The sequence below is a fragment of the Tripterygium wilfordii genome, chromosome 4, assembly GCF_013401445.1.
Source record: "Tripterygium wilfordii isolate XIE 37 chromosome 4, ASM1340144v1, whole genome shotgun sequence".
NCBI lineage: Eukaryota > Viridiplantae > Streptophyta > Magnoliopsida > Celastrales > Celastraceae > Tripterygium > Tripterygium wilfordii.
This window is the reverse complement of record NC_052235.1, coordinates 2,564,224-2,590,570: the sequence shown is the minus strand read 5'-3', so window position 1 is coordinate 2,590,570 and position 26,347 is coordinate 2,564,224. Positions and strand designations below refer to the sequence as shown.

General features: G+C 37.2%; 6 protein-coding genes across 12 annotated transcripts; 2 read left to right on the top strand and 4 right to left on the bottom strand.

Moving 5' to 3' along the window:
• Nucleotides 1-17: 17 nt before the first annotated feature.
• LOC119995801 lies at nt 18-5,206 on the bottom strand. 2 transcript variants are annotated; one of them, XM_038842242.1, is made up of 11 exons: nt 5,153-5,206; nt 4,853-4,934; nt 4,182-4,345; nt 1,885-2,095; nt 1,717-1,766; nt 1,360-1,396; nt 1,214-1,279; nt 897-1,001; nt 651-801; nt 484-560; nt 18-389 (listed from the first exon to the last, which is right to left on the bottom strand). In XM_038842242.1, exons 2-11 carry the CDS (start codon nt 4,892-4,894, stop codon nt 312-314), a joined length of 981 nt encoding a protein of 326 aa, XP_038698170.1. In that variant the 5' UTR covers nt 4,895-4,934; nt 5,153-5,206; the 3' UTR covers nt 18-311. The 2 variants fall into 2 exon arrangements, with proteins under 2 accessions (XP_038698170.1, XP_038698171.1); XM_038842243.1 differs by lacking the exons at nt 4,182-4,345; nt 4,853-4,934; nt 5,153-5,206 and adding an exon at nt 2,209-2,954.
• LOC119995802 lies at nt 3,510-4,332 on the top strand. The gene has a single exon (XM_038842244.1). It carries the CDS (start codon nt 3,546-3,548, stop codon nt 4,170-4,172), a length of 627 nt encoding a protein of 208 aa, XP_038698172.1. The 5' UTR covers nt 3,510-3,545; the 3' UTR covers nt 4,173-4,332.
• LOC119995803 lies at nt 4,493-8,061 on the bottom strand. 4 transcript variants are annotated; one of them, XM_038842248.1, is made up of 6 exons: nt 7,952-8,061; nt 7,538-7,694; nt 5,963-6,115; nt 5,593-5,768; nt 5,149-5,267; nt 4,493-4,930 (listed from the first exon to the last, which is right to left on the bottom strand). In XM_038842248.1, the coding sequence occupies exons 2-5, from the start codon at nt 7,667-7,669 to the stop codon at nt 5,171-5,173; spliced, it is 558 nt and encodes a 185-aa protein (XP_038698176.1). In that variant the 5' UTR covers nt 7,670-7,694; nt 7,952-8,061; the 3' UTR covers nt 4,493-4,930; nt 5,149-5,170. The 4 variants fall into 4 exon arrangements, with proteins under 4 accessions (XP_038698176.1, XP_038698174.1, XP_038698175.1 ...); XM_038842246.1 differs by having other exon boundaries at nt 4,603-4,934; XM_038842247.1 differs by having other exon boundaries at nt 4,603-4,930; nt 5,153-5,267.
• A 1,466-nt stretch (nt 8,062-9,527) lies between these two features.
• Nucleotides 9,528-10,442, bottom strand: LOC119996792. Its single transcript, XM_038843588.1, has one exon. The coding sequence runs from the start codon at nt 10,440-10,442 to the stop codon at nt 9,528-9,530; it is 915 nt and encodes a 304-aa protein (XP_038699516.1).
• A 1,432-nt stretch (nt 10,443-11,874) lies between these two features.
• LOC119997981 (tubulin--tyrosine ligase-like protein 12) lies at nt 11,875-17,300 on the top strand. 2 transcript variants are annotated; one of them, XM_038845234.1, is made up of 15 exons: nt 11,875-12,288; nt 12,384-12,611; nt 12,708-12,832; nt 12,935-13,148; nt 13,366-13,491; nt 13,576-13,832; nt 14,014-14,121; nt 14,421-14,562; nt 14,648-14,813; nt 15,292-15,449; nt 15,656-15,979; nt 16,261-16,335; nt 16,531-16,600; nt 16,726-16,883; nt 17,022-17,300. In XM_038845234.1, the coding sequence occupies exons 1-15, from the start codon at nt 12,010-12,012 to the stop codon at nt 17,169-17,171; spliced, it is 2,580 nt and encodes an 859-aa protein (XP_038701162.1). In that variant the 5' UTR covers nt 11,875-12,009; the 3' UTR covers nt 17,172-17,300. The 2 variants fall into 2 exon arrangements, with proteins under 2 accessions (XP_038701162.1, XP_038701161.1); XM_038845233.1 differs by having other exon boundaries at nt 12,932-13,148.
• A 1,565-nt stretch (nt 17,301-18,865) lies between these two features.
• Nucleotides 18,866-25,826, bottom strand: LOC119996064 (protein FIP1-like). Of its 2 annotated transcripts, XM_038842568.1 has the most exons (14): nt 25,640-25,826; nt 25,261-25,348; nt 25,041-25,155; nt 24,086-24,135; nt 23,633-23,699; nt 22,979-23,051; nt 22,728-22,783; nt 21,956-22,052; nt 21,502-21,586; nt 21,312-21,374; nt 20,599-20,658; nt 19,887-19,979; nt 19,311-19,373; nt 18,866-19,205 (listed from the first exon to the last, which is right to left on the bottom strand). In XM_038842568.1, exons 1-14 carry the CDS (start codon nt 25,693-25,695, stop codon nt 19,104-19,106), a joined length of 1,068 nt encoding a protein of 355 aa, XP_038698496.1. In that variant the 5' UTR covers nt 25,696-25,826; the 3' UTR covers nt 18,866-19,103. The 2 variants fall into 2 exon arrangements, with proteins under 2 accessions (XP_038698496.1, XP_038698497.1); XM_038842569.1 differs by lacking the exons at nt 22,728-22,783; nt 22,979-23,051.
• Nucleotides 25,827-26,347: the final 521 nt, after the last annotated feature.

Sequence of the window (26,347 nt, the reverse complement as noted above, 5' to 3'; positions counted from 1 at the left end):
TTCCAACCCAACTTCTAAAAATGCACCTGCAAGTAACTTCTAGTTACTTCAAATCATCTCAAAAAAACTTACAATTTCTTGAGCAAAATAGATTCTTGAAATCCCAGTTCTAAGTTGCAACACTGTGGAAGATTTACCCGTGAAACAGGTCTATACATTTTTCCTTCCATCAAACTAATGTAAGAAAAATGTAATTTCTAGGCCTCCATTCTCAGCCTTTTGCGTATATAGCCTGTCAACAGAATATTCAGTACATTTTTGTGCACAAGACCACTCCCTTGCCGCACACAGAATAGTAGTAGAATTTGTGTTCAATGGATTTTTACCACCTGAAGACAAAGCAAGTAAGTCTGATCTTCCGACAATTGCGAGGTTGCCATTTCAACTATCTGATAAAGAATTTACAAACTGCATCAGCACTTCATCTTCATGTCTTTCAATAGAAAACCATAAGATGAACCCCTAGGACATTTGGACACTCACCTCCAACCCCCGTCTTTCATAAAGTTCCAGTGCAGGTTTATTCTTTCTATGAACATGAACATACACCTGTTCAACACCTGCCATCCAAGTTTAACAGAAGCAATAATATTTCCATCATGTTTGCACGGGTTTAGACATTTCTCTGCGAAGATCTTTGTAAATCTTACCATCCAATTTGGCTGATTCTATAGCAAAATACAACATGTTGACCGCAATTCCCCTGCGACGTGCCCATTTGGCAACACATAAATTTGCAATATGGCCATATCTCTGCCCTTCTTTGTTGATGCAGCAGAAGATAGGGGCCTTCCTCCTTTCCTGCAATAACAGTTAAATCCACCAATAAGCTATTGATGTCATTGCATCAGGTGCGTATTGATGGATTACATTTGTATTTGAGCAATGCATTATACCCCAGGAAAGGTCTCTCCATGCAGTAAGAACCGGATGCTCAAATCAACAGTTGCAACCACACTCTTGATTACATTGCATTTTACGTTCTTCACTTCTTTTCTCACCTAATAATTTCGAAATCATATAGTCTGTTATTGATGCATACGACATTTAGACTGATAAATACCAACAAATAAATCATTTTCTATTTCCAAAACACCAGAAAATCCGAGACAACCTTTCACTGGATAAAGGTAAGGTAAGAGCCTAAGAGGATCCGATGTTACAAAATAAAATAAAAAACAAGGTGTATTACAGCATTATCAATTTATCGTACCGTAACAATGCACGTACATTTCTGCCCGAGCTGACTCGCGTTTCTCCTCTTGATAGAATGGTATTCCTAAACAGGAGAGCAATCACTACAAGGTCTATGCATAAATATAATAGCTAACAATTAAGTGAGAATGTTTTCCACTCTACCTGATCTGCAAATTTCCTTTTGTAGTTATCAACATATCTGTATTAATGAAGGATACCTAGAATCAGTATTGTCCAACATTTTTTTCACATAGACAGTAACATTTATTAAGTATCCAAGGGCCAGGACTTATACTTGCATTTGCAGATATCAGCTTATGTTATATTGTCAAGTAACCCAACTATCGCAGAAGCAGATCTTCCCTATGCCAAACCATTGGTTCCCCCCTTTCTTTTCACAATGTATATGTGTGTTTGTGAGGCTTTTCATTCAACTTAACTTTCCGCACTATGAAATTTCAGACATAACTACATGGCGATGCATAGATCTAATTAAGTTTCATGATACACAGTACGCACCTTTCTGCCCTATGCTCATAATGACATTCTGCACGGAGCCATGCTGCTGTCTACCACAAAATCAAAAACACAGCCACCACCACAAATTATTCATGGACGAATTTCATTTACAACCTTAAATTTTTGTTGTTTAGATACTATCCTATAAGAAGAGAACGATTCACTTACCCACATTTCTTCATCAAGCACTGCCTGTCGTGCCACAAAACGTCCGAATTCAAGTTTGTTTGGCAGATTTAACTCTTCATCAGATGGCTGAAGGCGACCAAACCGTAAACCATGTGGTATTGATGATTCAGTTTGAGGAAGTGATGGTGTTGGAAGCTGTATTGAGAGTTCCTCCTTCTTCCTCGAATAGAAAGATTTGGAATCCATTGTCCTGTTAACGCAAAAATTATCTTTCCACTATTGTAAACCTCATAAAATATTCTGAAAATTAAAGGAAAACGAAACGTCTAGACCTTCAACTGGAACAAAACACTAGCTACTCACATTGTCCACGAAGCAGCGATTCTGTGAAATTTGCGATAATTTCTCAACGAATTGTTGGAGAAACTCAAGAATTCACATCTTTGAACCGAAATTGTCGTCATTGGAACTCCGCTCCTCAAGATTTTACTCAATGCACACAGATTAGGGAAGAAAACAGGCTTACTTGTCCAAGAGGACAAGAGAAACTGTAGAATTGGGCATGTTTGGCTCTCAAGAAAATGTAACAGAAAACGAGAGAAAATGATTTGAGAGAATATTCAGGAGAGAAAGTTCACATAACTAACTATTCACACGGCGATGAAAATGGTGTGGATATATATATATAACTGTTTGTCTGGTGGGCCCACCACAAGTCGAGAGTCGGCGTCTCGACTAGAAGTTCGCCATAAGCAGACCATAGCCGGGCCGAATTCTATGAATCGGCTCCTTAATCAGCAGCTCAGTTAACCGGCGGTAATAGCGTTCAACTGACAAGTGGAGCGACCTCGCTTTGAAATGGGAGCGAGAGATGGATGAAGGGGAGGAAGGTTAGATCCGTGGCGGTGTATGGTTTATCCGTCAAATCTTGTTGAGAGAGGACGGGCCCTTATCATATGCCATTTACCATTGACGCCCACCATATCTATTAATCTATAATTCTACATCCATGTTTTATATTAAAAAAATACTTTCTTAGAAAAGAAAAGGAATCCATAATTTATTTTCTTGGTTTGCATTCTAGCAAAATTGGAAGACAATGAGAGATTCTAGAGCAGACAGATTAATGGGGAAACCACCGGCTGGATTTCATGATTTATTGGCACATATGGTTCTCAACATAATTCATAACGAGTCATTGATTGATTGAGATGAATTTTGTGAACCAGATATCACCATGTCAAGAGTTTTCTCCAAATGCCATCATGTCGAGTCTTCTCCAACTCTGCACTTTGTTGGAATTACGGCGACGGGATTGTCATAAAGACAATAGCTTTGGCTTAAATCGAACATTCCGTTTTGGATAGATACTTTGATAGTAATGTCCAAGGAAATAGTTTTGGATAGCTATTTCCCTCCCTTGAAAAATTCGGGCTTCATAGTCCAGCCTATTCAGACACTCCGCCCAATTATCTCAATCCCACAAAAAGCCCATTACCTTAACCCAATACTTTAGCCAACAACATACGTCCCTGAATTTGAAAGCACGGGGAGGGAATGATTCATAATCCGAGGTGATAACCTGGGCCCGGTCTCCATCCTAGCCGTTGTAACCCAACGGCCTAATTTCAAAAGCGACGCTATATAAATTCAAAACATCAACCTCTTCAAAGCAAAAAAAACCCACCTCAAGTTCAACCATGGCATCCTCCAAGCTTAGAGACTCGTGTTCCTTCCCAAATCTTCTCCTCTCATGTTTGAATTTCACTCTCTTCATACTCTCCTCAGTATCCCTAGCGCCCATAATTCTTCTCAGGTTCCCACCCACTTCACTGGGCTTGGCATTCCTCATGGTCTCTTGCATTACTATTCTCTCCTCCTTCATTGGCTTCTACTCCCAGTTAACCCACTTTTGCTTCATAACCCATGTATCGCTTCTACTTGCATCCCTGCTAGGACAACTTTTTGGCGTACTAGCTTTGTTTACAAAAGAAAGATCAAGCCTTACAACAATTAAGTCGCCCCGTGATCCCCGTGAGGCAAAGCTTTTCGTGAGGCTGGAGTGTGGGGTTTTGATGGCAATGTTCCTGGTGCAGTTTGTTGTGTTAGTATTGAGCTGTGCTGTGCATGCATGTTGGATGAGGGAGTATGAAGGATTGGAAGCTGAGAGAGACGCCACGGCGAGAAAGAGAAGTAGAAGGATTGCAAGAGTGCAAGAGGAAGCCGTGGCAAATGCTGCTAAAATTGCAGATGTTAAAGCCAAAGAGCTGGATGACAAGATGAAGAACAAGTATGGTCAGTGGATCAAGACAGACTTTGAAGGCTGAGGCATTTACCTTTGTTGCACGCTTATATATAAATCTTCTGTGATGAGTTTTCTGCTCTTTTTTGCGCGTCTAGGGGTCACTACTGTGGTGGCCACCGGAGGACGATGTAGTACCCTATTGAGTGCCTTCTCTCTGTAATATAGTGCTCTATATTTCTGCTCGTACTGTTTTGGCTGAAAAATGCATCAGATGGTTGACAAATCACTACTACATAATCATTCATTGCCCAGTTCAGAATGTTATAACCGCGAACAATGCATACAATCATCCTATGACGAATCTAAACTATATAGTAATGATGCTTACAGCTGATCTCTTGATTTTCATTTTCTCGGTCGAGAAAACTAGCATAAGAAACTATCCTAGCTTAGATTTATTTAGAAGTTCAAAAGTTTCCTTGTCTGGTTTAATTGCATCAGAGAATGATAAATTGAAAATACCTACAGTCGCCGTGATGACTATTAAGTCCCTTCCAGCCAAGGAACTAACCCAGAGTTTAGGGTCTTACAACAGAAATCCCACAACAGAAAGCAATGAATTTACATAAATTTACCATGTATCCTCTACAAAAGAAAAAGGCGAAAAGAAGAGGAAGGGGGGGGAGGTGGGAGAAACCATCCAGTTCAGTGATGCGGTTCCATATTGAAAGACTAAGGCATGTTAGCTAATAAATACCATACCCAGAGATGATTGATGCCATTATCGGATGTGCTAAGCAGCATTTCATCTAGTAGTCTCCTCTTTAGTTCCAGCCGAACCTGCCTGATATAAATGGTTGTGAGAAAATTATAATTTAAAACAACGACAAATATGAAATACCCATATCATAGATAAGTCGCAAAATTGACACAATGAAGAGACACTGTCAATGCTACTAAGAAATATCTGTCCCACTGCAATGAACATCACTGAGAGAAAATTGATACTTCAGCAACCATCTTGAAGTACTTCTAAAGACAGTCAAAGATTGGTTTACCAGCCTTTTTAATTGACGTAAATCATGATGTATGCGTTAGAATGGCCTCAACTCTGTCCAAGGAAGCTTGAAGTCGTCCTGAGTTCATGTTGAACAATGGTTCGCCAGTACCCAAAGCCCTGTTGAATTAGATGTCAAAATATGAGCTCCGTGTAAAACCCAAAAGGACGCAACGCAACAGAAGATCGTTCACGCGCTCTGGAAACTATGGATCAATTAACTATCAAGCAAGACTGAGCAGTAATTTTTTACATTCTGCTCTCATTTCATTTCCGTTTCTCTTGAAGAATGCACGGTGTGAAGAAAGAAACAAGGAATTCAATGACACATTACAATGTCTTTAAAGATTAATCCTAAAGCTTATCACACCTAACAATAATTTGATTCAAGTTTGCAGCTATTACTTTGTTTGAGAGGGGTTTCACATAAGACAAAAGAACTTACCCAGTAATTTCTGGAAGAACATAGTCAGCCCTCCACCCAAAGCGAAAATCCATGCCAGGGACCAAGCCAAGTGATGTCTTATTTCGAATGCGGGATATGCCGTCCCCACCCAAACAACTAGTAAGCTTCCATTTCCAACCGGTTGCATGTAACTGAAAGTTATGTCCTATTCCAACCTGTATTTCGCAACGTTATCAGTATCCTTTTCCAATGATTTGATGTGTCCAGATTAAACAAACACGAAGTTAACGAATCTCTCTACACATTTTTTACATAAAATTTAATATCGAAAAAACTGTTAAGTAATCCAATAGAGGATAGTTATTCCATCTGCATAAGATGTGCAAAAGAATCAGGTTCAGAATAAAACCTGAAGATTTAAAAATTTGGTAATAGGAATCTTTTTTGAGAGAATGCGTACATCCTTGTGTATGGGCTCATATATGAACTTCCATCTCCGCTCCGGAGCTAAAGGCTTGAGAACAATCTTTGTTTGCAATTCATTGACTGGAGCATTGTAGAACTGGATAAAATAAGAAAACAAATATCACATTAAATACAAATCGAAATTAAATGCTACAGATGACTTAGACAACTCTTCCCTTACAGATGATCGAACAAAACGTGTAAGAAATAAGAACTCCAAGATTGTATGCACGTGACAAGAGCTGGTATGAATATGAGCATATTTGATGAAAGAATGCATGTTTCTTTTAACATACCATTTTGGTCCAAGCCCTATGTCCACTCTAAGCAGGTACATAACATTGTTCTAGTGAATCCCTCACTGTTCAGAATCTCTTATTCTACATGATAGAGTAAATTGAAACTTGTGCCGTGAAACACCTAGGTTGAAAAGTTGATGGCTCTAGGTGTTACATTAACATCTTCCACTTCATTTTTCAAGCAATTTACTATAATTCAAACAGAAGCCATGTTAGGGCAATTGCTTACAAACTTCATAGTAATCATATTATGTAGGGAACTCATTTCAAATTATCACTCACTGTGTTTTAGAAACTTATACTAGTGTCTCAAGGTAGATTATACATTTACAAATTACAAGTCTAATAACCTACAAGACAATATAACTGTGTTAATGACTGCTGCCTCTCAAAACTGAAATTGATGTCTTGATGTTATGCCAAAGCTCAGCCCCACGCCATAACATATACTAACACCATCCCCTACTAGTCAAATTATTCAGGCTACCATCCCTTCTTCTTTCCATTTTTCTTTGGTTAATGAAAACAATTAAATGTCATCAAGCACCCACATCAGACTTGAAACTTATGGGTATCCATAATACATTGGGCGTGCTCAAATACACAACTTGGGAAGAGAAGACTCAGATATAGGCATGAAATAAAATCTGAAACACAGCTAGATTCTCGTAATAAACCCACCTTCATATTAGCTTTGATCAGAAACAAAACATATCATTATAAGTACAAGTCAGAAAAGGCTATACTATATGAAACATGAAAATTTCTCCAGAAGATTGAAAGTCTTTAAGCTACAAATGACACAAAATATTACATCATAGCTAAATTCTAACACAAATTGTCGCAATATTCAGTGTAAACACAAATAAAAGTCAATTAAATTTTTGACTGGCACCCTAATGTGAAATAAAATAACAGGCACCAGATATATGAGCTAGTGTGCTAGAAACAATATAGGGCACTCCGACATTCCCTTTCACTCTCAAGTACCTTTACCTTTACCTTTAACTCAATTTTCTATAAGAAACAGTTAAAACTCATCCCACTGTAAATACTTTCTCCTTTACAATGAGCAGGATATACTTGAACTGCTACAGTTAAAAGAGTCTTAGCACGCCAAAAGTAGAGTTAGAATTGTAAATGAACCAAGCAGATAGTTCATAAATTAGTCATCTTCACAAGTTGAAGAACGAAAAATTATAGAGAAAAAGGAAAATTACCTCTAAATTGACTCCAACCCGAATTCCCTCGACATCCTTTCGAAACTTAAGGAACAACTCCGATGGCATCAAATTAATACTGTAAAGTTCATCCCACGAAGTAGGTTCTTCACCACTCGAACCAGATTCCATTTTAAGCACAATCAAAATGGAAAAACTAACAATAACACGAAACAACCCATCAGTTCTACCATTCTGAAAATCCCGCGCACAAAAAGAATTCAGTTGAGTTTTGGATTGAACAAAGCAGCTCTGCTCGTAACAATCTGTAAGCCTCAGAAATATCGACAGCTTTTAATAAAATTACAAAAAATTAAGCAACTTTTACACTGCAATCAGACGCATAGAGGTGGGTTTAAAGCACACACATATATCATATACATGTATGTATAGATATAAGAATCCACCGCCTACCTATTGTGTACTCCTGACTCCGATGTTGGGAGAGGGAAGGGGAAAACGTTTCAATGAAAGATTTTTCACGATTAAGATTCATTTGCCTAGAATGCCCTCACTAATTTACCGAAAGACTGTAATATCCTTATCGGGAGCCTAGGCCCGTGGAAGAGAGGTCATAGACTCGTGGGCCCATCACCAAGGCCCAAGGAGGGTGCGAAGGGTCCCTCTCTATCGAAATGGTGTTACCGAGGCCCAAACCCGATATTCTCTAAAAATAAAGCGATTTTATAATCATTTTTTTTATTAATTGGATTTTAATTAATGCAGTGAAAACCAGTATTACCAATATTTGCACACAGACATTTGATATAAAAATTAATTTGCAAGAACAATGTTCAATAAATTCAAATGACAACTGCAAGGGAGAACGAGTAGCTTAAATAGTAATTGTATGTGTGGTATTTCATAGGAGTTTAGAATTCGAGTCTCTCTCATCCCCTTTCATGTACTCAAAAATAAATTAGTAGGTAGGTCACGATCCTATCGAATGTTGCCAAAAGTTATATATCGGCCTCCTCCATTTCTATAATTAATACCAAAAATATTTGTATATTTGTCATTGCTAGAGGGAATACACTCGATGAATACGTATGCATATAATTCTTATACAACGGTAGGTGGGTGTCACGATCCTATCAACTTGCCGCCAAAAAGTTCTGTATTGGACTTCCTCCTTTTCTATAAGCATCAATGAATACGTAACTGAATTGAATGATCGATTTTTTTATAAAAAAAAAATTACACATTTCTCCATTAAAAATCGAACTGAAAAAATCAATCAAAAACCGAGAAAAATCGAATTCTTCATCAGTTAAATTTATGTAAAAAAAAAAAAATCAACCGTGAACACCCCTTTATAGCAACAAACCTTGGTAGGTAGGATAACGATCCTATCTACCTGATGTGAAAAGATTCTATACCAGCCTCCTCATTTCTATAATCACCACCGCAAAATTTTCCATATTTAGTATTGCCAGAGTGAATACACTCGATGAATACGTAAGCAAATAGATCTTATATAACGGTAGAACCTATCTACCTATTGCTAGAAGTATTTTTGAATCTTGCTTCATGCATTATATATTTCCCAATTTCTAAACATTTAGTAGATCTTATCCATTGAATAGACTATATTTCTCATTTCCTGAGCTTTTTAATAACCGTTAACTTTTATTGATTATGTTTTAATTAGAGTGCGTACAATCAACATTAGTCAAATTAATACTGGAATATAGTGTGTTGATGTGTTAATTTCCCAGTTCCCTTGTATCGTCGGATGATAATTAATTCAATTGTTAAAGTAAATAGAAATAAATTTCTCAACAAACACTATTCATAAAGGAAAAAATGCATATAGAACAAATCAAAGACAATGTTACTCTTTTTCTCCAAACCTTTTTTTTTTAAAAAAAAAAATTTCAACATAAAATAATAAAATATTAGAGTATAAAGAAAGATACGCTCTTTGATTGACATTTTATTGGATTTGAAAACAACAAACACTCTTGCTTAACCCTCCTCAACATAAAACTCAAACTTCAGGCGAGGGTGGCGGTGGCTGCGGTGACATTGAGTGTGGCGGAGGCGGCGGCGATTGCGAAGTGTTGACCGATGCTCTAGGGCGTTTGGGCACGAATTTTCGAGCCCAAACATGTTTCCCGTTGATGGTAAACTTTGCTTTGTCCACCCCTTCGAGAATCATATCAATGATAGAAGAGTTATTAAAAACAATACGAGCAAACAAGGCTTGCTCATTGTTCTTAGCCTCTTGCATATATAAAGCTTCAATACATTCCCCATAAGCCATAGTGAAGAAATCCCTAACCTCCCATTCAAACACAGGGTACCCCTTAGAGAATGTCACAAACATGGTCCTATTATCTTGGGGCACCTCAGAATGGGCCGAGGACGACTGCATCAAATTCGGCCCATACCCATTTGGAGCAAATCCAGGGTGAATCACAGATGGCTGAAAATTTCTCAAAATGTGTTTATCAACCAAGCTTTGAGTAGCATTTCTCTGAATGGCCAAGTGCATGAGATCACTTAGTGCTGTGAGACACACTTCGTTCACCACTTTGGTAAAAGCTTGAGACTTGGTTGATCTGTCTTCTAGAAAGAACTGGAGAGAGATTTCCTTGTCTAGAAGACTTTGGATCATAGGAATGTCGTTGAGATCGGACGAGGAGGCGAAATTAGGGTTTTGAATGCAGTTGATGCAAAGGAAAGCCTCGTCCGCCAGTTCATTGATGAGAATGAAGGGCAAAGCCAACATCTTTTGAACTATATCGCCGTACCCCATCCGCTCCAGCCAGAGCCACAGGCCCATCACCTGCATGCATTCAAGCGGGTCTATACACAAGTGCATTGCAAGCACAGTATAAAGCTCGCGATCAATCAAATGAAACATCTTGAGCTCTTCTGGGGTGACGATGGTTGGATCCATGATTTTTTTTCCCTCAAGCAGATTGAAAATTTGAAACCAAAAGATGGGTTTTTTTTTTTTTTTTTTTTTTTCTGCCAAAACTTGGTTTGGTGAAATCAAGAGGGGTCAAGCCCTCCATTTATACGAAGTGTTAGACCATGCAACCAATGAAATTCAAGTCTGGCTCATAATGTTCTTCTTATTACCAGTTTTGTCATGTACAAGATAGACGTTGCTGTCTTTGAATCATTTTCAGACAAATTTTGTTTATGGCAGGATAATAAACGTGAGTCCAAGCTTTCTATGGCAACCTAATTAAGCTCATTTATGGGTTTTCCATAGTATTATATATGTGAAAATTTTAAAAATTTTAAATTTGTTCCATTTTTAGCCAATCAAATATCAAGTTGTCATCAAGTTTTTCTTTTTTGATTTTAAAATGACACTAAGCAACAAAAAAAATTAGCTATTTGTGTTGGGTCAAGTCAAAATTCAAACTAAAAGTTCATGATTGTTTTTTAACTTATATGTTGAAGCTTAATATGTCCCTATATATATATATGCTATTTGATTAATTTTACTTGAACAATATTAATTATTTATTTTATAATTTATTCCTATTTAATAATTTTATGAGGTTTTCAGTATGAAAATTAGTTATCGTAGTGGTTCAAACCTAAAAATGCAACACTAGTTTAGCCGTCCAAATTAAGCATACAAAAATATTTATTTTTCATAAATTCCTGGATGAAGTTTTGTTTTCAACTAATCAAGACTGACTAAGTTCATATTTTGACTGCCCAAATTTATTACTTACTTGCGTACAAAATCTAACAATATTATTACATGATTTGTGATCATGGCAATCAATCCATCTTTTGTCAAGTAAAACACACAATGAATTATTGAATTAATGATAAGTTGGTCGGTTAAATTTACTCACAACATGCGACGAAAATATAACTTTTAGCACTTCATAGTTTGATTACAACAATCGATGAATAACTATCTCACGTGCCACATACTCGAATAGGATGATATGTGACACATGGAATCATCAGAAATGACTCATTATTCAAAAGAAAACACATATTTCTATGAAATATATCATATTAAAAAATTCAAATTATTCTTGGATATACAAGTTCAAATTTCTCTCGTTGCCTATATTCAATACTTTCTGGTTCTTATAAATTTCATTGAAATTATTAAAATTAACTTGATATCATTCAAGTTTGAGCAAATGTTTAATGTGGTTGGAATGTTGGATAGAAGTCTGGACCGAAAATTGGGCTAAAGGCAGCTTCGGGCCTTTGTGATGGGCCTGAGGAAGGGTCCATGGCTCACAGCCTCACATGAACAATTTTTTGGGCTTGGCCCAGTATAGTCTTATTTTGCTTTTGAAAAACAAAATTCATATTTAACAAATTAAAAAAGAGAAAAATAATTTAGACCGGGGATGGAACTTGGAAGTAAGGAACTATGAACGCTCCTTAAACCTCCTGAAGTTTCTCTGAGAACCCTCCCTCCAAGTCTGCACAAACCAAACTCAGAAACACAGACCCCAAACTCAACATTTGGTTTTCTAATGTCGGCTCCGGCGACCAGAATTGAGAGCTACGAAGATTTTGTAAAAGTCCACGGCGTTCTACTTGCCGCCTCGGGCTTGCCTCGCTCGCTCCACCGCAAACTTCTCGAGAAACTCACCGCTGAGACCTTTGACGGTGGCGCCTACTTCCAGGTCGAGCCCTGTGAGGATGGTCGTCAGAGGAGACTCCTACTTGCTGCCGACTCTTTGCCTAAGCATGCCGATGTCTTCCTCGTCGACCACGCGTGGACATTTCGCCTCTCCGATGCTTACAAGCAGGTATTAGTGTTACTAGCTGTTTGCTTGGAACTATTTCTTGATTCAAAAGAGTGTATTATTTATGTTGAGTTTGGGGCTTTTGCTTGGAATTTCAGTTGAAGGAAGTTCCGGGGCTGGCTGAGAGGATGGCTGCTCTGATGTGTGTAGATGTCGATTATAATTCTGATACTGAAGTGCATCCCAAATTGAGTGCCGAAGAAGTTGTGGAGGGAGAAATTCAGAATGCGAAAGAGAAAGGAGAGGGCACTGTGTGGTTGGAGCTTGATGAGCTAGACATAGATGATGATAAGCTAATGGCCCTTGATTTGCCTAGTAAATTCCCGGTCAGTCATTGTTTTGGATTTCTTGAAATTGTTCAGAGCATTTGTATTAGTACTCCTTTACAGAAGATTTCTGCTTATATGCACTTGTTCAATTAGGATTTAGTAGCACTCAGCTTGTGTGGGAACAAGCTTGAGAGTGCAGATATAGTTGTGGAGGAAGTTACCAAGTTCAGGAATCTAAGAGCTCTCTGGTTGAATAATAACCCCCTTATACAAATTTGGTATGTTTGGTGCTACAATATTTTTTCCATTGATTTTGTATTTGAAGTTTCTCTTAAGTGTTGTCCTACTGAGGGATACTAATATTAATCCACTTCCAGCAGTGGTAACATGACAGATAGAATTCTCGAGGGATGTTCGAGACTGGAAATATTGAATTCTCATTTCACACATAATTTTGGTGAGTGGGCATTGGGCTTTTGTGCAGGACTAGTCGACAAAGATCATCCTTGGTGTGCCAACCAAAGTGACCCTCATTTACAGAATTTGACATCTCTTGACCTTTCAAATAGATGTATTAATAACCTGATTTGTAAGGTATGCATTTTATCTTCAAGGACGTCTTGGTAATTTTTGATACGCATGCAATATTCAAGGGATGAGAGTTACAGAATCTCGTCGGTTGGGTGAGGTTGGCAGCTTACTGTCATTATATTCAATTTTTTTAGTGGCTCCTCACGCACATTGTTTCAGATAATAGTTGCTGCTGCACCAGATTTCTGTACTGATGTCTAGTCGTACATTTTTTATTCAGGCATTTACTCCTGTTGAGATGCCACGGCTTTCACACTTGAATATCCGAGAAAATTCTTTCCAAGATAATTCTGTTGGTGAATTGTTGGAAGTCTTGAGGATGTTTCCCTGCCTAAATTCGTTAGAGGTATAGCCTGTGAAGTAGCTCTTTTGCATTTTCTGGACGATCAAATCCCAGACATTTATAGTTCTGTTTGATAATTTTTTACAGCTGGATATACCTGGCCCCCTCGGAGAAAGTGCCATAGAAATTCTCCAATCTCTTCCCAAGCTATCTCTTTTGAATGGCATTGATGCATCAAAAATATTAGAAACCGAAAAACATGTGATTGATTCAATGCTTGAGCCACGTCTTCCTGAATGGACTGCTGGAGAGCCACTTCCGGATCGTGTCATTAATGCTATGTGGCTGTACTTAATGACCTATAGACTTGCAAATGAGGAAAAGATTGATGAAACCTCTGTATGGTAAGTATGTCTTGGTTGATTTATCAAGTCAGTCTCTTCATTTTGTGTGTTATATGTTTCTGCGGGTTGATTTATTGTTTTAGTTTCCAAAAGAATAGACAAGTGCCACTGGTTTTGATCTTTCTTTGTGTTTTCAATATGACACCAAAGTGATAGTTGTTTGTTTTGGACTTCAATGCAGGTATGTGATGGATGAACTAGGTTCTGCTTTATGTCATAGTGATGTGCCAAATTTCAGAGTGGCCCCTTTTCTCTTCATGCCAGACGGAGAACTGGAAACAGCTGTTAGGTTATCATCTCTACTTTTCTTCCCTTGTCTTGCTGCATACTGCTGAACTTTTGAGTTTTGGCTAATGTTCTGTGTACCTGTTGTTGATATTGTAATAAACTGTCAACTGCTTTTAACAATATAAAAAAACTCGTGTTTTGATTTATTATATGCCAAACCATGAAAGGTACTAGCACTTTAAGACTGATTCATCCTTGTTTTTACTTTTTAAGCATGGGTTGATGTGACTTTTTTTGTGCATGTGTAATTATAAAGAAAACGACTGGAAGTCTTTGACATGACTAAATTTCTTTTTCCAGTTATTCTATATTATGGCCAATTCAGGATGTTAAAAAAGGTGATGAGTGCACACGGGATTTCTTATTTGGTATTGGGGAGGACAAACAACGTTCTGCCCGACTCACAGCTTGGTTCCATACACCTCAAAATTATTTTATTCGGGTATTGTCTCCATCGGCTATCATCACTGCTTATTTCCTATGAGCTCTCTCTTTTGTTTAATTCCTAATTCACATATTGCTTTTAGGCATTTGAGAACCACTGCAAGACATTGCAAAGCAAAAGCTTGGTGTCCCCGCTCGTGAAGCCTTCTGAAACTGGAAGTCTTCATCATAGTGTTGAAAATCCTCTACGTGTTTGCACTGACATACCGCAGGTGGAAGAGTTTTTGACCCGCTCTGAGTTTGTAACTAGTAAGTTTCGTGGCTGATCTCAGACAGAACTCCTCTTCATCCACATTTGCTTCTTTAATTTTTTTTTTCTGTCTTTTAACAAGATAACATCCTGTATCATATATTGTTTGATTGATAGTGAAAATTAGCCCATATCAAAATTACAGTTTTTGGATAAAAGTTTTGATGATGATGATCAAACATATTCATAGTTTTCTGGTACTGCACTTAGAATTCTTTCTTTCATGATAATCTATGGTTCAAATGCCTTGTTTAAAGCCAACTTGTTTAGGAGTTTTTTAAAAAACTTTGGGTGAACTGTTGTCACTTGTCACTGTGGTTGAGAAACCTTAGCATTTTATCTGTTTGATTTATATGGTGTGCTATTAGTAATCTGTAAAAGAGTCACTTTGGGAGTTCTATATCTTGTGAATTTATCATGTTTTTCTCTTTGCTAACTGTTTTCTATTCTTTTACTATTATCTTTTTGGGCATACAGCTACTGAACCAAAGGATGCAGATATTATATGGATGAGTATGCAGCTGGATGAAGAAACAAAAAAAGCTCTGGGAATTAAAGATCAACAGTACATCAACCAATTTCCTTTCGAGGCTTGTCTTGTCATGAAACATCATTTGGCTGAGACTTTGCAAAAGGTTAAAACACAATTTTATTTTACATGTGAATGGTGGCATATGGGCTATGTAAATAAACCAACGTCCACTGCTCTTTATCACAATATCAGTCTGATCTGTTTTGATCCTCATTGTCTAAGTGGTTAACTACAACTCACTTCAAAATAACCTTCTTCTTTGTTATTTTGTTGCCAGAGGTTAACAAACTGTGATTTTCTTTTCTACAGGCATGTGGGTCTCCTGAATGGTTGCAACCAACGTATAATCTTGAAACTCATTTATCTCAACTGATTGGTGACTATTATGTACGTGAAAGGGATGGGCAAAACAATTTATGGATCTTAAAACCCTGGAACATGGCCAGAACTATTGATACGACTGTAACTGATAATCTGTCTGCCATTATTCGTCTTATGGAGACTGGTCCAAAAATATGCCAGAAGTATATTGAGCACCCTTCACTGTTCAGAGGGAAAAAGTTTGATATCCGTTACATAGTTCTTGTTCGCAGCGTGGACCCTTTGGAAATATTCCTTGCTGATGTTTTCTGGGTACGCATTCTTGCTCAAATCACTGGAAGAGATCCTTCTCCTATGGAAAAAAATATGGGGATTATGGTATATACATTTAATTAAAAACAATCGAGGATGACTAAAGCATGCTTTTTTTTACAATAAATTATATTTCTTCTAATATTAGTTATTTTTAGCGTGTGGGAGGATTCAAACCTTCATCCTGTTCGAAATTCTAAGGAGTGACTACAAAAGGCCTGTTCTTTTGTTCTTTCTCAATTATTTTTTCGATGAAATATACCTCATTCTTTCCTTTTCAGGTTAGACTGGCAAACAACCCGTACTCCCTAGAAAAGCATAGTTTCTTCGAGTATGAGACTCATTTTACTGTTATGGTATGTTTAAGAAATATCTCCTTAGCCCAAAGACTTATTCTGTTTATGTTTATCCTTTATTGATCTTATCTAAAATGCTCTTTGGAGCGAGCACAATATATTCTTTATAGCCCTTTCTTTACCAGGAAGCATGTTTTACATTTCTAGCTTAGATGTACATTCTGCATCTGATCTCAATCCTCTCACGGCTTTCAGAATTATCGTGGAAGTTTGAATCACATCAACACTCAAGATTTTGTGAGGGAGTTTGAGCAAGAACATCAAGGTATCATTGCATTTGCCAGATTGTTTATCCTGCTCTCACATTAAGTTACTTTTAAGCTTGTTGGCATCTTAACTATTGATGTAACCTTTTTGTCTTTCTTTTTTTTTGTTATTTTATAATTTCAGTCAAGTGGTCGGATATCCATCAGAGAGTCAAAAATATGATTCGATCTGTTTTTGAGTGTGCCGCTGTGGTACATCCAGAGATGCACAGTCCGACATCTAGGGCCATGTATGGTGTGGATGTAATGCTAGATAGCTCTTTTCAGCCAAAGTTACTGGAGGTCTGAAAATTAAGCAGCCAGTTCCTTTGAGTCGTACATAATCGAATTACATTTTGAAGAGAAGCCATTTGCTCATCGATTCTTTTGCTAGTTTTCTGTTTTGTTTATGAGAATAATGAGTTACTTTGTCTATTGTAGGTAACGTATTGTCCCGATTGTACAAGAGCATGCAAGTTCGACGTGGAAGCTGTGGCTGCTGGTGGAGAATTAGTAAAAGGTCAGGACTTCTTTAATGATGTGTTTGGTTGTCTCTTTCTAAATGAGACTAGTCACGTAAGTCCCTTGTAGTTTAAGTTATAGATAGATCCATCATTCCAAGCTGAAACCTATTCACTCATGGCCCCTTTTTGACATCTTTCTTTATTGCTGAGGCAGTTCTTGTCACAATGTCTATGTTAAGTGTATCCATTTCCTGTGCTGTGTGTATGTGTGTGTTTTTTTTTGTGTTTTCTCTCCTTCGTTCTTCTTTTGGTGAAACTATATTCTCGTCTTTTGGGTAATTTGGATTTGTTTTGGATTAAAATTCATGAATAATTTGGATTTTTTTTTAAAAAACTTTTCAGACTCTAGTTCTCCATCCATATATGTATGTAAAAGAATGTACTTCTCAATAATGTTTGTAGTTCTGCTTGATTTGGTCATATGAGAAAACTGACGTAAATATTCTCTGCCGGGAGAATTTCAAAGAGATTTATTTTAAGGCATAAATGGTAAAGAAGAATTGTCATATGAACTTTTTACCATTGGTGTCTCGTATGAATTCAAATTCATATGACTAACCGGATTGACCGGCCTCCTGAGTCCGACATTGTCGGGGAGTTTTTTCGGTCATGGAAATTGTAATGTAGTGATAAACAGTTGTAAAAATGATGATTTATTACGATCCGATAATTGAGGGTAGAACTGTAGAAGTAGAAATCGTTTGGTCTTTTTTTTATGGGCTGGACTAGTTCCAAAGTTAGAGGACGGCCTGTTGGCCAATGGGCCGCATTTAGTGGGCTGGACTAGTTCCAATGTTTGCGGACAAGAATATGACTGGGCTGACGTGTTGGCCAATGGTTCGCCTTTAGTGGGCTGGGCTAGTTCCTAAGTTAGCGGACGACAAGAACATGACTGGGCTGACCTCTTGTCAAACGGGCTGCATTTAGTGGGCTCTGGTTGTCCCAATGTAGTACGTACGTCTCCATTCCTCCGTTGTTGGTTAGGTATTGGGTTTGACCTCCTGACCAATCCATTTGGGCTCCGGGTCTCTTTGTAAGTTGGGCCTATCGCACTGCTTTGTTACATGAACCGGTATTTGGGCATAAATGGGGAAATGATAAGACACAACTCTGCTTGCATCGTATAAGAGTCACTTTTATATAAAATTATATTATCCAGATATTTTTAAAAAACATCCAAACACCTGATAACTTCATTAAAGGATAATTTTATATTATACGAAGTCTTATCCGACGTATCAAACGGAGCCTAAGGCAACGGGTTTTAGAGGTTCAAATTCTTTCCTCCAGAATATTACCCATATAGATATCATTTTTATTAAAATAGTTATTCTCGGTATATAGAATCTTCCCTTTGTTTAAACTCCCTCTTCTAAGAAAAACTAAAAGGAAAAAAAAATTGAATTTATATCAAGAGTAAACTATTACAATTACAATAACCATGGGAAGGGATGATTTGAGGATGCCCAACGTACGTTAGGCTTAGAACGATTTTCTGAATTCATGATAGTTTGTTAAGTCCCTGAAAAAAAATGGTTAGACGATGCAAATTTTACGACCAAAGAATCTAGTGGAAAAAATAAAAATTTAATTAATTTTTTTTTAAAAAAACGTCATTATTAAACCAACTGATCTTATGTTACCTAGGACGGAGGGTCCGGGAAAGGTTACTGCCAGCCCGCTGTGTAGGGAATTAACTAAGAATCCTGCCAGTCGCTGCTCCATACATTGAAATGGAATGAAGAAGCTAACAATCCTAGGTGGTGTGGAAAATGCATGTGCGAGACAATAAAAAAATCTAGATGATCCTTGCTGCCATTGCAGTGAATTTTTATACACTCTGACAAAAGCCAAACTCAGAGGATCAGACTGTTATGTACATCCATCCGTTGAGTACCCCATATTCTACTACTTTCATGGTGGAAAAGAAATAGTAGAACCGTGGTGTGTCAAGAAGGCTCAACATATTTTATGATCATGGAAAATACGTACCGTTTTGTTAACTTTGCTCGGTTGATACATGTAATTGATTTTTCAATGCCGAAGTCTTCTTTTGCAAATCGAGATTTGACGTCCGCTCAACTTCCAATGCCCGCTCAAGCTTCAATAAATTTTATGAGGTTATGCTAAGAATACCTATTTCATCAAAGTTATGGAACCCAAATTGGTTATTTAAAAATGTAAAATGAATCGATTAGAAGAATACCTTTGCTGCTTGAGTACTCCATTCAGCTAAAATAGCTGTCAGCCTTCCATTCTCTTTGACAAACTTGACATGGTTTCATAAGAAAAATTAAGAGAAGAATGTCGTGATCCCAAAGATTAGCCAGAATAAATCATTTGTAAGGCACAAGAGGAGAGTCTGGTAGCAATTTCTACAGACAAATGTGACCCACGTACTTATACATGCAAGCCTTAAAGAACATGGATCTGCAGACAACAGAAGAAGTTGGAATTCAAAAGCTTTCAACAGACGGATGAGAAAATAGTTCAGGTTCTACTAACGTGTTTCTAAGTGAAATGAAGGGAGTTTTTGCACATCTGCATCAATCTATTAATTCACTCTTGGTAAAGCCATTATAGCAAAAAGCCAAACAGGGTTGCACAGTAGCATGAAAATGGACCAGTTGTAAATTTCGAGATCTTGGGTTTGGATCTCGCCTGACATTTTGGATTTTAAAAGATATCAATACTAGCAAAATATACATAGGGCTCCCTATAATCATATACAAAATGTGTCAACAAAGCGTCAATCCAAAGGGCTTAAGATGATTGAACATACCTGATTGTTTATATTGCGAACATGCTGGACTTCAGAATCCCTCTCAGCAATCAAAGACCAAGCAAGCCTTAGCTCAGATTGCAGTTGATTCATCTGCAGTGTAATTGAACTCTCTCAACGAAGGTCATCCTCTTTTAGATTACGCTCAAGGTTACCATAAACTTACAATCACAGCATAGTTGAGAGATCCATATCCCTTTATTCAGAAGAAGAAGCTTGCTACCTCAAGTTTATCTAGAGTGAAAATTAGGATTACATGTTGAAATAACAATGGCCAAATCAGCCCGACAAATCCTATTATCATTCTCTCTCTATTGGATCTTAGAATGCTTGTATTCATGGAGTTCACTGTTGATAATGCGAGATCATTTCTCCCCATTTGATCATATCAGAATCCATGCTTAACATATTGAAGAGTGACGATACAGATACAGTCAAACGGAACAGCCAATAAACCAAAATCGATAGCCACTAATCAGATAAGTAGGCAATTGTCATGCTCAAATAAGTACCCTATGGACACACACACATAACAGAAACAAAATCAAGGAACTCAGAATACTAACAGTATTGTGTTCCGAGACTCGAGATTTTTGTCAGAAAAGTTTCTACTGTAGTAGAGGTAGCATCACAAAATGACTGCATGATTTCTTTATCTTAAGTAAGTGTACTTCATGCACAGAACACCATGATCACTGCCACTGGGTCTTACCTCTGCAGATAGTGTGCGCAATTCCTGACCACGAGCTGCCAAGAGATGGGCAAGATCAATCTGGAAAAAAGCCATGGTAAATCATTGTTTTGACCATGTTTCCGTAAACATTCTACTTCTGTAGTACACAATCAAATATTTATATATCCCGTCCTTTGAATTCACAAATGGTCCCACCTCCACCCAACCCTGTCAACAGCTGGTAATTCTCACAAGGGCATTTTCCAGACATCCATATGTTCCAAACTCCAAAGTTTGAGCACATATGATAGAAACTTAAAACTCCTTTCTCCATAACCGTCTCCTTTCTCATCTTGATAATCTAAAACTTAAACAATACAAATGGGATTATGGAAGAACTTTGTTGCAACCAGACCAGGTGTGAAATCAACCTAGCCACAGTCTGATCAAGAGGGCAAGGGACTCACAACTGCATGTGTAGCCCCCCTCCCAACCAGGTGGATGGGAGGTCGACTCAGACCAACTACGAATATCTGGTGACAGCAAGACAACTCTCTACAAATTAATGGAACCAATGAAGTGCCAGAAGCCCTGACGCTGCAGGGAAAATCCATCTCTAGCAATTTAGATTAACAAATATCTCCGGTAACTTGATTTTTGTGAGCAAAAAAAAAAAGGTACTAACAGAAATGTATTTTGCGATATTTAGATATCTGAATGTAAAAGAAGATGAAATTCAGCCAGTAAATCACCTGAGGTGTGCTACCATCATCAGATCTTTCATACTTGCTTAAACACTCTTGCAATTGAAGAATCTGCATGAACATATTTCAATTGAATTTAACTGAGTAAAACGTATATAGATGATTTTTTTGAGGAAAAAAATGACAGATAATATAATCCTGCAAATTTCGAAGAACCCACAAAAAAATGCACGAGTACGTTCTCACTCAAAAAGTGAAGGTTCTTGCGCTGACATTGCAATAAACCAATTTGCTGGTCAGAGAGTCGACCGCCATCATTGTACCTGTTGTGGACAACAATGCTCAATTTAGGAAAACAAATTCCAGCAACTACATAATCAAACAATTTATATATCATTGTGAGCACTCTGGTAGGGATAACTGCCAGTATCACGATATGAGAACAGAGAGACTACTGTGGCAAATGCTCCTCACTGACAAATGCGAAAATGTCATGAAGTTTAGCAAGGGATTCATCAGCACGGTTTAGGCCTGATTTTGTATTTCTTTAGGTTAGAAGGATAGTTGGGTCAGTTTTATTGTGTTTTATTTATAACTTCATGACTAGGCCATGACTCTAAAATCCCATAATATTTGAATTTTCTCCTGCTTCCTACCTGTCCATAAAGTGCAATAACGTTTCAGAGAGTTACCTTAAAACTTCCAGAGAACTCGATGGTTGGAGTGGAGAATACAATGACTTTAAAACATCAGGTTGAGAATCCAGTGAATTATACTGGTGCACATATCCTGAAAGCAAAAATATTACAATAACTTACGTTTGTCTAAAAGAAGCAAAACGTTACATTTGAGGCTTCAACATGACCGATAAAAAGTATGCAAAAAATATTGGTATACAACATATACACCAAGAAGCTTCAAATGTCCCATATCATTCTTATACTCCATGAAACCCACAAATTGCTGAGAGAAATTTGATAACACAGCTGCATTAGCATCTATCAAGCATAAAAATCCCTACATGACAATGAAATACTGCAGAAATGATAAGTCTCACATATATTGAATAAGATTTGAATTCACCAAGTTACTTTCAAATTTGTGGTCAATTGTTCAGTTAAAGCTATCGCACCAAAAAAAAGTTTGCCAAGGGCTGAAGATGCCAATTATGGAAATTTTAATAAATTTTAATCATAGAAGCAAGGTCTTCAAAATATATAATTAAAGAAGCTACCTCAGATTTTGAACAAACCCAATCCCACCAATCTCACAATATGTGATTGAAATACAGTGCTCTAAGAGCACAAAACAACTAAATTTCTAATATGAAAACCAGATCCTTGAAACATTTATGAAGACAAACACAGAGAGAGAGAGAGAGAGAACCCAACAGAGCAACCACAAATCAAATATCAGCATGCACCATTCAACCACCTCAAATGCCCGCATGTATCTAAAACTCACCTATGTAGGCAGTCATGAAGGATCCAGCACATATTGCTTCAATCAACATGATAATCCCGTTGATTTAATGGGAAACCAAGAAATTACGATGAATTAAGAAAGAATCTTACATTTTAATTTTTGACACTTTCAATAACAATTACTGCCATCACGATTCTTCATATTTTTCATGAAAAACGTTTTGAACTTTTACATTTGCAGACATCCAAAATTATCATATTCTCAGCATTCTAGGTAGGTAATATGCATACCTCAGTAATGCAGAGATAGAAAGAATACTGATATGGGGTCTCCAAGCCATGACAAGCAGCATAGCAGCAGTTCCTAGCATTAATCTAAAATGTTGAATATCACGATGATGATGATGGTAGCAACTAGCAACTAAGATGATTAAAATAAGACAAGAAGTTCCTGTTGTAGATTACAAACATCATGAACAGAATACATACCAGTAAGGGAATAGATGTAGCAGTCACAGGAGATATAATTATTTTATAACCAAGTAGGATAATCATATTAAAAAATTAAAAAAAATCCACTGGTCTAGAGCTTTTATTATATCCATGTAATTTCAACCTCAATCCCTATGATGATGCAACAATGCCAGTTTTGTTTGATTTGTTTTGCATTCTAAAGCCCTGACTGCAGGCTGGACAAGAGAAATCTATAGTAGCAAAGATGACAAACCACAATTATAAAATATAGTCCATGGATAATAAAAGCCCTAAAATGCACTTCCAACTGAAATCAAACAACTATTTTGGAGTTTGGACCCGTGTTAAAATGAGTATGATTTGACTTGACTGAATTTAGCAAGGATTTCATTACAATAGAGATTGACATTGCTATTTTTGTATGTATCCACATAGAGGATTTACAACCAAATCCCATATGTATGTACCTACCATAAGCAGTGATGGCAAAAGGTAGGCGAACAATATGATTCAATTTCTGGCTGAAACTATAATAGCCCTGAAAAAACAGAATACGACTGATGTTAATGTGTAACTTTTGGAACACATGTTTCGAGGTTCCGAAAGCACACTAGAAAATGCCAAACATCGATTCCCAACACTTTGCTTATCTCAAAATATATTATCATTCATCCCAAAGATATTGTATATGGATGCAATCCAGGCATTCAGTTCAAAAAGCAACTTATATGAGCGCCAAGTAGTTGTGTAAGAGCAAAGGGTCTACATATAAAAGGCAAACTGTTTGGAGACTTTGAAAGAACTCCTGAAAACCAGAAACAAATGGAATTTTCCCACATTATGCTTTGTGGAAGAGGCCGGGGGTGGGGGGGAAGCAGGACAGTTAGGCAAAACACTCATAACCTATTGTTCAATCAAGATTACCTGCAACCTTATTTTCTCGACTTGGTAAACCAAATGTTGTTGAAAGATGCCTGAGACAATAAAATATGATTTTGATAAGGGGAATTGACTTCCAAGAGTAATAGCATATAATTTCCAGAATTCTCTGATGTTCTAGGAAACACATACTAAGAGAGGAATTTCAAATGTCCAAGCCATAGAGGTCAATTTTAACCACCCAAAGAAAGAGCGGCAGAACTAGTTATTTTAGATACTATCTATGCCCTCACCTTACCCTCACCTTGTATTTTCATAGCTCAGCAACATAAAAGTTGAAGAGATAGATAACTTGAGCAACATATGATGTCTCTCATATGCAAGCATGCACACACAAACATGAAATATAATGTGCTTTCACCTCTACTCCTGTTCTCCTAAGAAAATTCTCCAGTTTTATTTAAAATCTCTTACTCAAAATGTATGAGTAAGAGGCATTATTCATCATTTTCAAAGGCAATAAACAGAGTGCTCATTATATGAAAACACTTAAGCTGTTGTCATAAACAAGCCTGAATGATGTAAATAAAATATCAAAAGTGATACAAATAATCCTCCTTATATGAAAATGCTTATGCCATAGCAATAAACAAGCCTGAATGATGTAGACTAAATAATGATAAAATTAGTCTGAAATCAAAAGGGCTGTGGAAGATGTTTCTCTGTGAGGTCTGCAGACCGCATATGAAGGTCAGGGTACTCCAAAGAATGTGAGGCTTGCATCCCTCATGGAAAATTGTAAGTTTGTAACATAGGAAAATGAAAACAACAAAAAAAAAATGATACAAAATCATCATATCATGTCAAATTATCCTTTATTGTTGAATTCATTTGGAGGTACTCTGGATTTATGAAATATTCAAGATAATAAATTCTGCAGATAGAAATTTCAACCAAAAAGAGAAATAAATTAGAAAAGTATCAAGTTAAGAAAGATGACCTGTTAGTATGAAAAGAAGAACATCGCAACTGTAACTGCAAAGAAAAATAGGAATCAATCTCTGTATCGGACTAAATATCCACGGAGCTGCTGCGGCCAAAACACCATAGACTGCCTAAAAATAGGAAGAGCAATCAGAGTTCAGCCCTCATTCTCTCCCCATAAAAATTGAACAACGAAAACAGTAGCAAAGCATAATTAATTAAGAATTTGTACATGCCAGTATCAAGAAGTAGAAAACACTCCCGAAAAGGCTCCTGGACTTCCTGTGAGCGAATAAAGGAGCTTCGTGCAGTATATCAGTAAACCTTCCATTACCATTAGCAACAGGAGCTTGAGTAAGAAAAAGAATACAAAGTACTAAATAACTAAAACAATACAAAAAAAAATCGAAATCTATATGATCGCAACAAGTCATTTAAGTGATTGATTGGAGAAGATACGATAAAGGAAATGGATGATTGGAGATATCTTCTTCCTTTCCTTCACTCCTCATATAATAAAGAAAAGAATCTTAGGTTTCCTTCTATCGCAAGCAAGCGAAACGAGTCAACTGTCAAGAGAGCAAACGTAACAGATTGGATGGTGAAAAACCTTACATGGAATTGTCTTCAGGAGAAGTGGAAGGCGAGGAAGCGTGTCTCTCAGTCGACATCTTCTTCTCCTTATTGTTTCCTAGGGTTTCGAAATCAACATTAGAATTTGGAGTGTGATTCTCTCTCGCTGAGATCTTCTTCACAACTCGGAACTTTTCTCGTGTTTCATAATTTCCTTCCAGCTTCTCGCCACGCCGTCAAAGCACACAAACAAAATGGGCCAATCTTCCGGTTTTAACAGTCCGAATATGTAAGCCCGGACCGAAATATCAGCCCGTAAAGGGCCGGCTTAATTGTTAGGCCAAGCCCACCAAATTTGGGCCTTTAGTCCAATAAGCCACAATTTTCTTGCGGGCGGGCAAGTGGCTAGGGAGAGAGGCTAGAGAGAATAGCCCATATGAGGTTCGTCAATTTAGGGATTTTTGGGAATCTTTATTTTATTTTATTTTATTTTATTTGTTAGGCTATGTTAAGGCTTACAATTGATGAAATTAAAAAGAGAGGAGTAACCCAATTTAATCTCCAGTTCGAAGTTCACAAATGGTGTTCAATTGATGAAATTAATGAGAGCTTTTTTTTCTTGTTTGATAAGTCACAGTATATTAAAATAAAGCAAAGGAAAACTAGAGGACATTTCAGGAGATGACCTACAAATAAGGGAAAGAACCTAATTCCCGGACCGGAGCAAAAAAGTAAGAGCAAGAACTAAGA

Coding starts and splice junctions, on each gene's coding strand:
- LOC119995803 (XM_038842248.1), bottom strand. CDS start 7,669: ATGGAATCTGGTTCGAGTGGTGAAGAACCTACTTCGTGGGATGAACTT. Junction 6,116..7,537: donor GGGTTGGAGTCAATTTAGAG/GTAATTTTCCTT, acceptor TATTTTATCCAG/TTCTACAATGCTCCAGTCAA. Junction 5,268..5,592: donor GTTCTTCCAGAAATTACTGG/GTAAGTTCTTTT, acceptor CTAATTCAACAG/GGCTTTGGGTACTGGCGAAC.
- LOC119997981 (XM_038845233.1), top strand. CDS start 12,010: ATGTCGGCTCCGGCGACCAGAATTGAGAGCTACGAAGATTTTGTAAAA. Junction 14,814..15,291: donor CCGCTCTGAGTTTGTAACTA/GTAAGTTTCGTG, acceptor TTGGGCATACAG/CTACTGAACCAAAGGATGCA. Junction 15,980..16,260: donor TCCTTGCTGATGTTTTCTGG/GTACGCATTCTT, acceptor TTTCCTTTTCAG/GTTAGACTGGCAAACAACCC.
- LOC119996792 (XM_038843588.1), bottom strand. CDS start 10,442: ATGGATCCAACCATCGTCACCCCAGAAGAGCTCAAGATGTTTCATTTG.
- LOC119995801 (XM_038842242.1), bottom strand. CDS start 4,894: ATGCTGCTTAGCACATCCGATAATGGCATCAATCATCTCTGG. Junction 1,767..1,884: donor TGCTTGATGAAGAAATGTGG/GTAAGTGAATCG, acceptor ATTTTGTGGTAG/ACAGCAGCATGGCTCCGTGC. Junction 1,397..1,716: donor TATGAGCATAGGGCAGAAAG/GTGCGTACTGTG, acceptor TCATTAATACAG/ATATGTTGATAACTACAAAA.
- LOC119995802 (XM_038842244.1), top strand. CDS start 3,546: ATGGCATCCTCCAAGCTTAGAGACTCGTGTTCCTTCCCAAATCTTCTC.
- LOC119996064 (XM_038842568.1), bottom strand. CDS start 25,695: ATGTCGACTGAGAGACACGCTTCCTCGCCTTCCACTTCTCCTGAAGAC. Junction 25,349..25,639: donor TCTCCTGAAGACAATTCCAT/GTAAGGTTTTTC, acceptor TGGTAATGGAAG/GTTTACTGATATACTGCACG. Junction 21,375..21,501: donor TTCACTTTTTGAGTGAGAAC/GTACTCGTGCAT, acceptor ATGTTCATGCAG/ATTCTTCAATTGCAAGAGTG.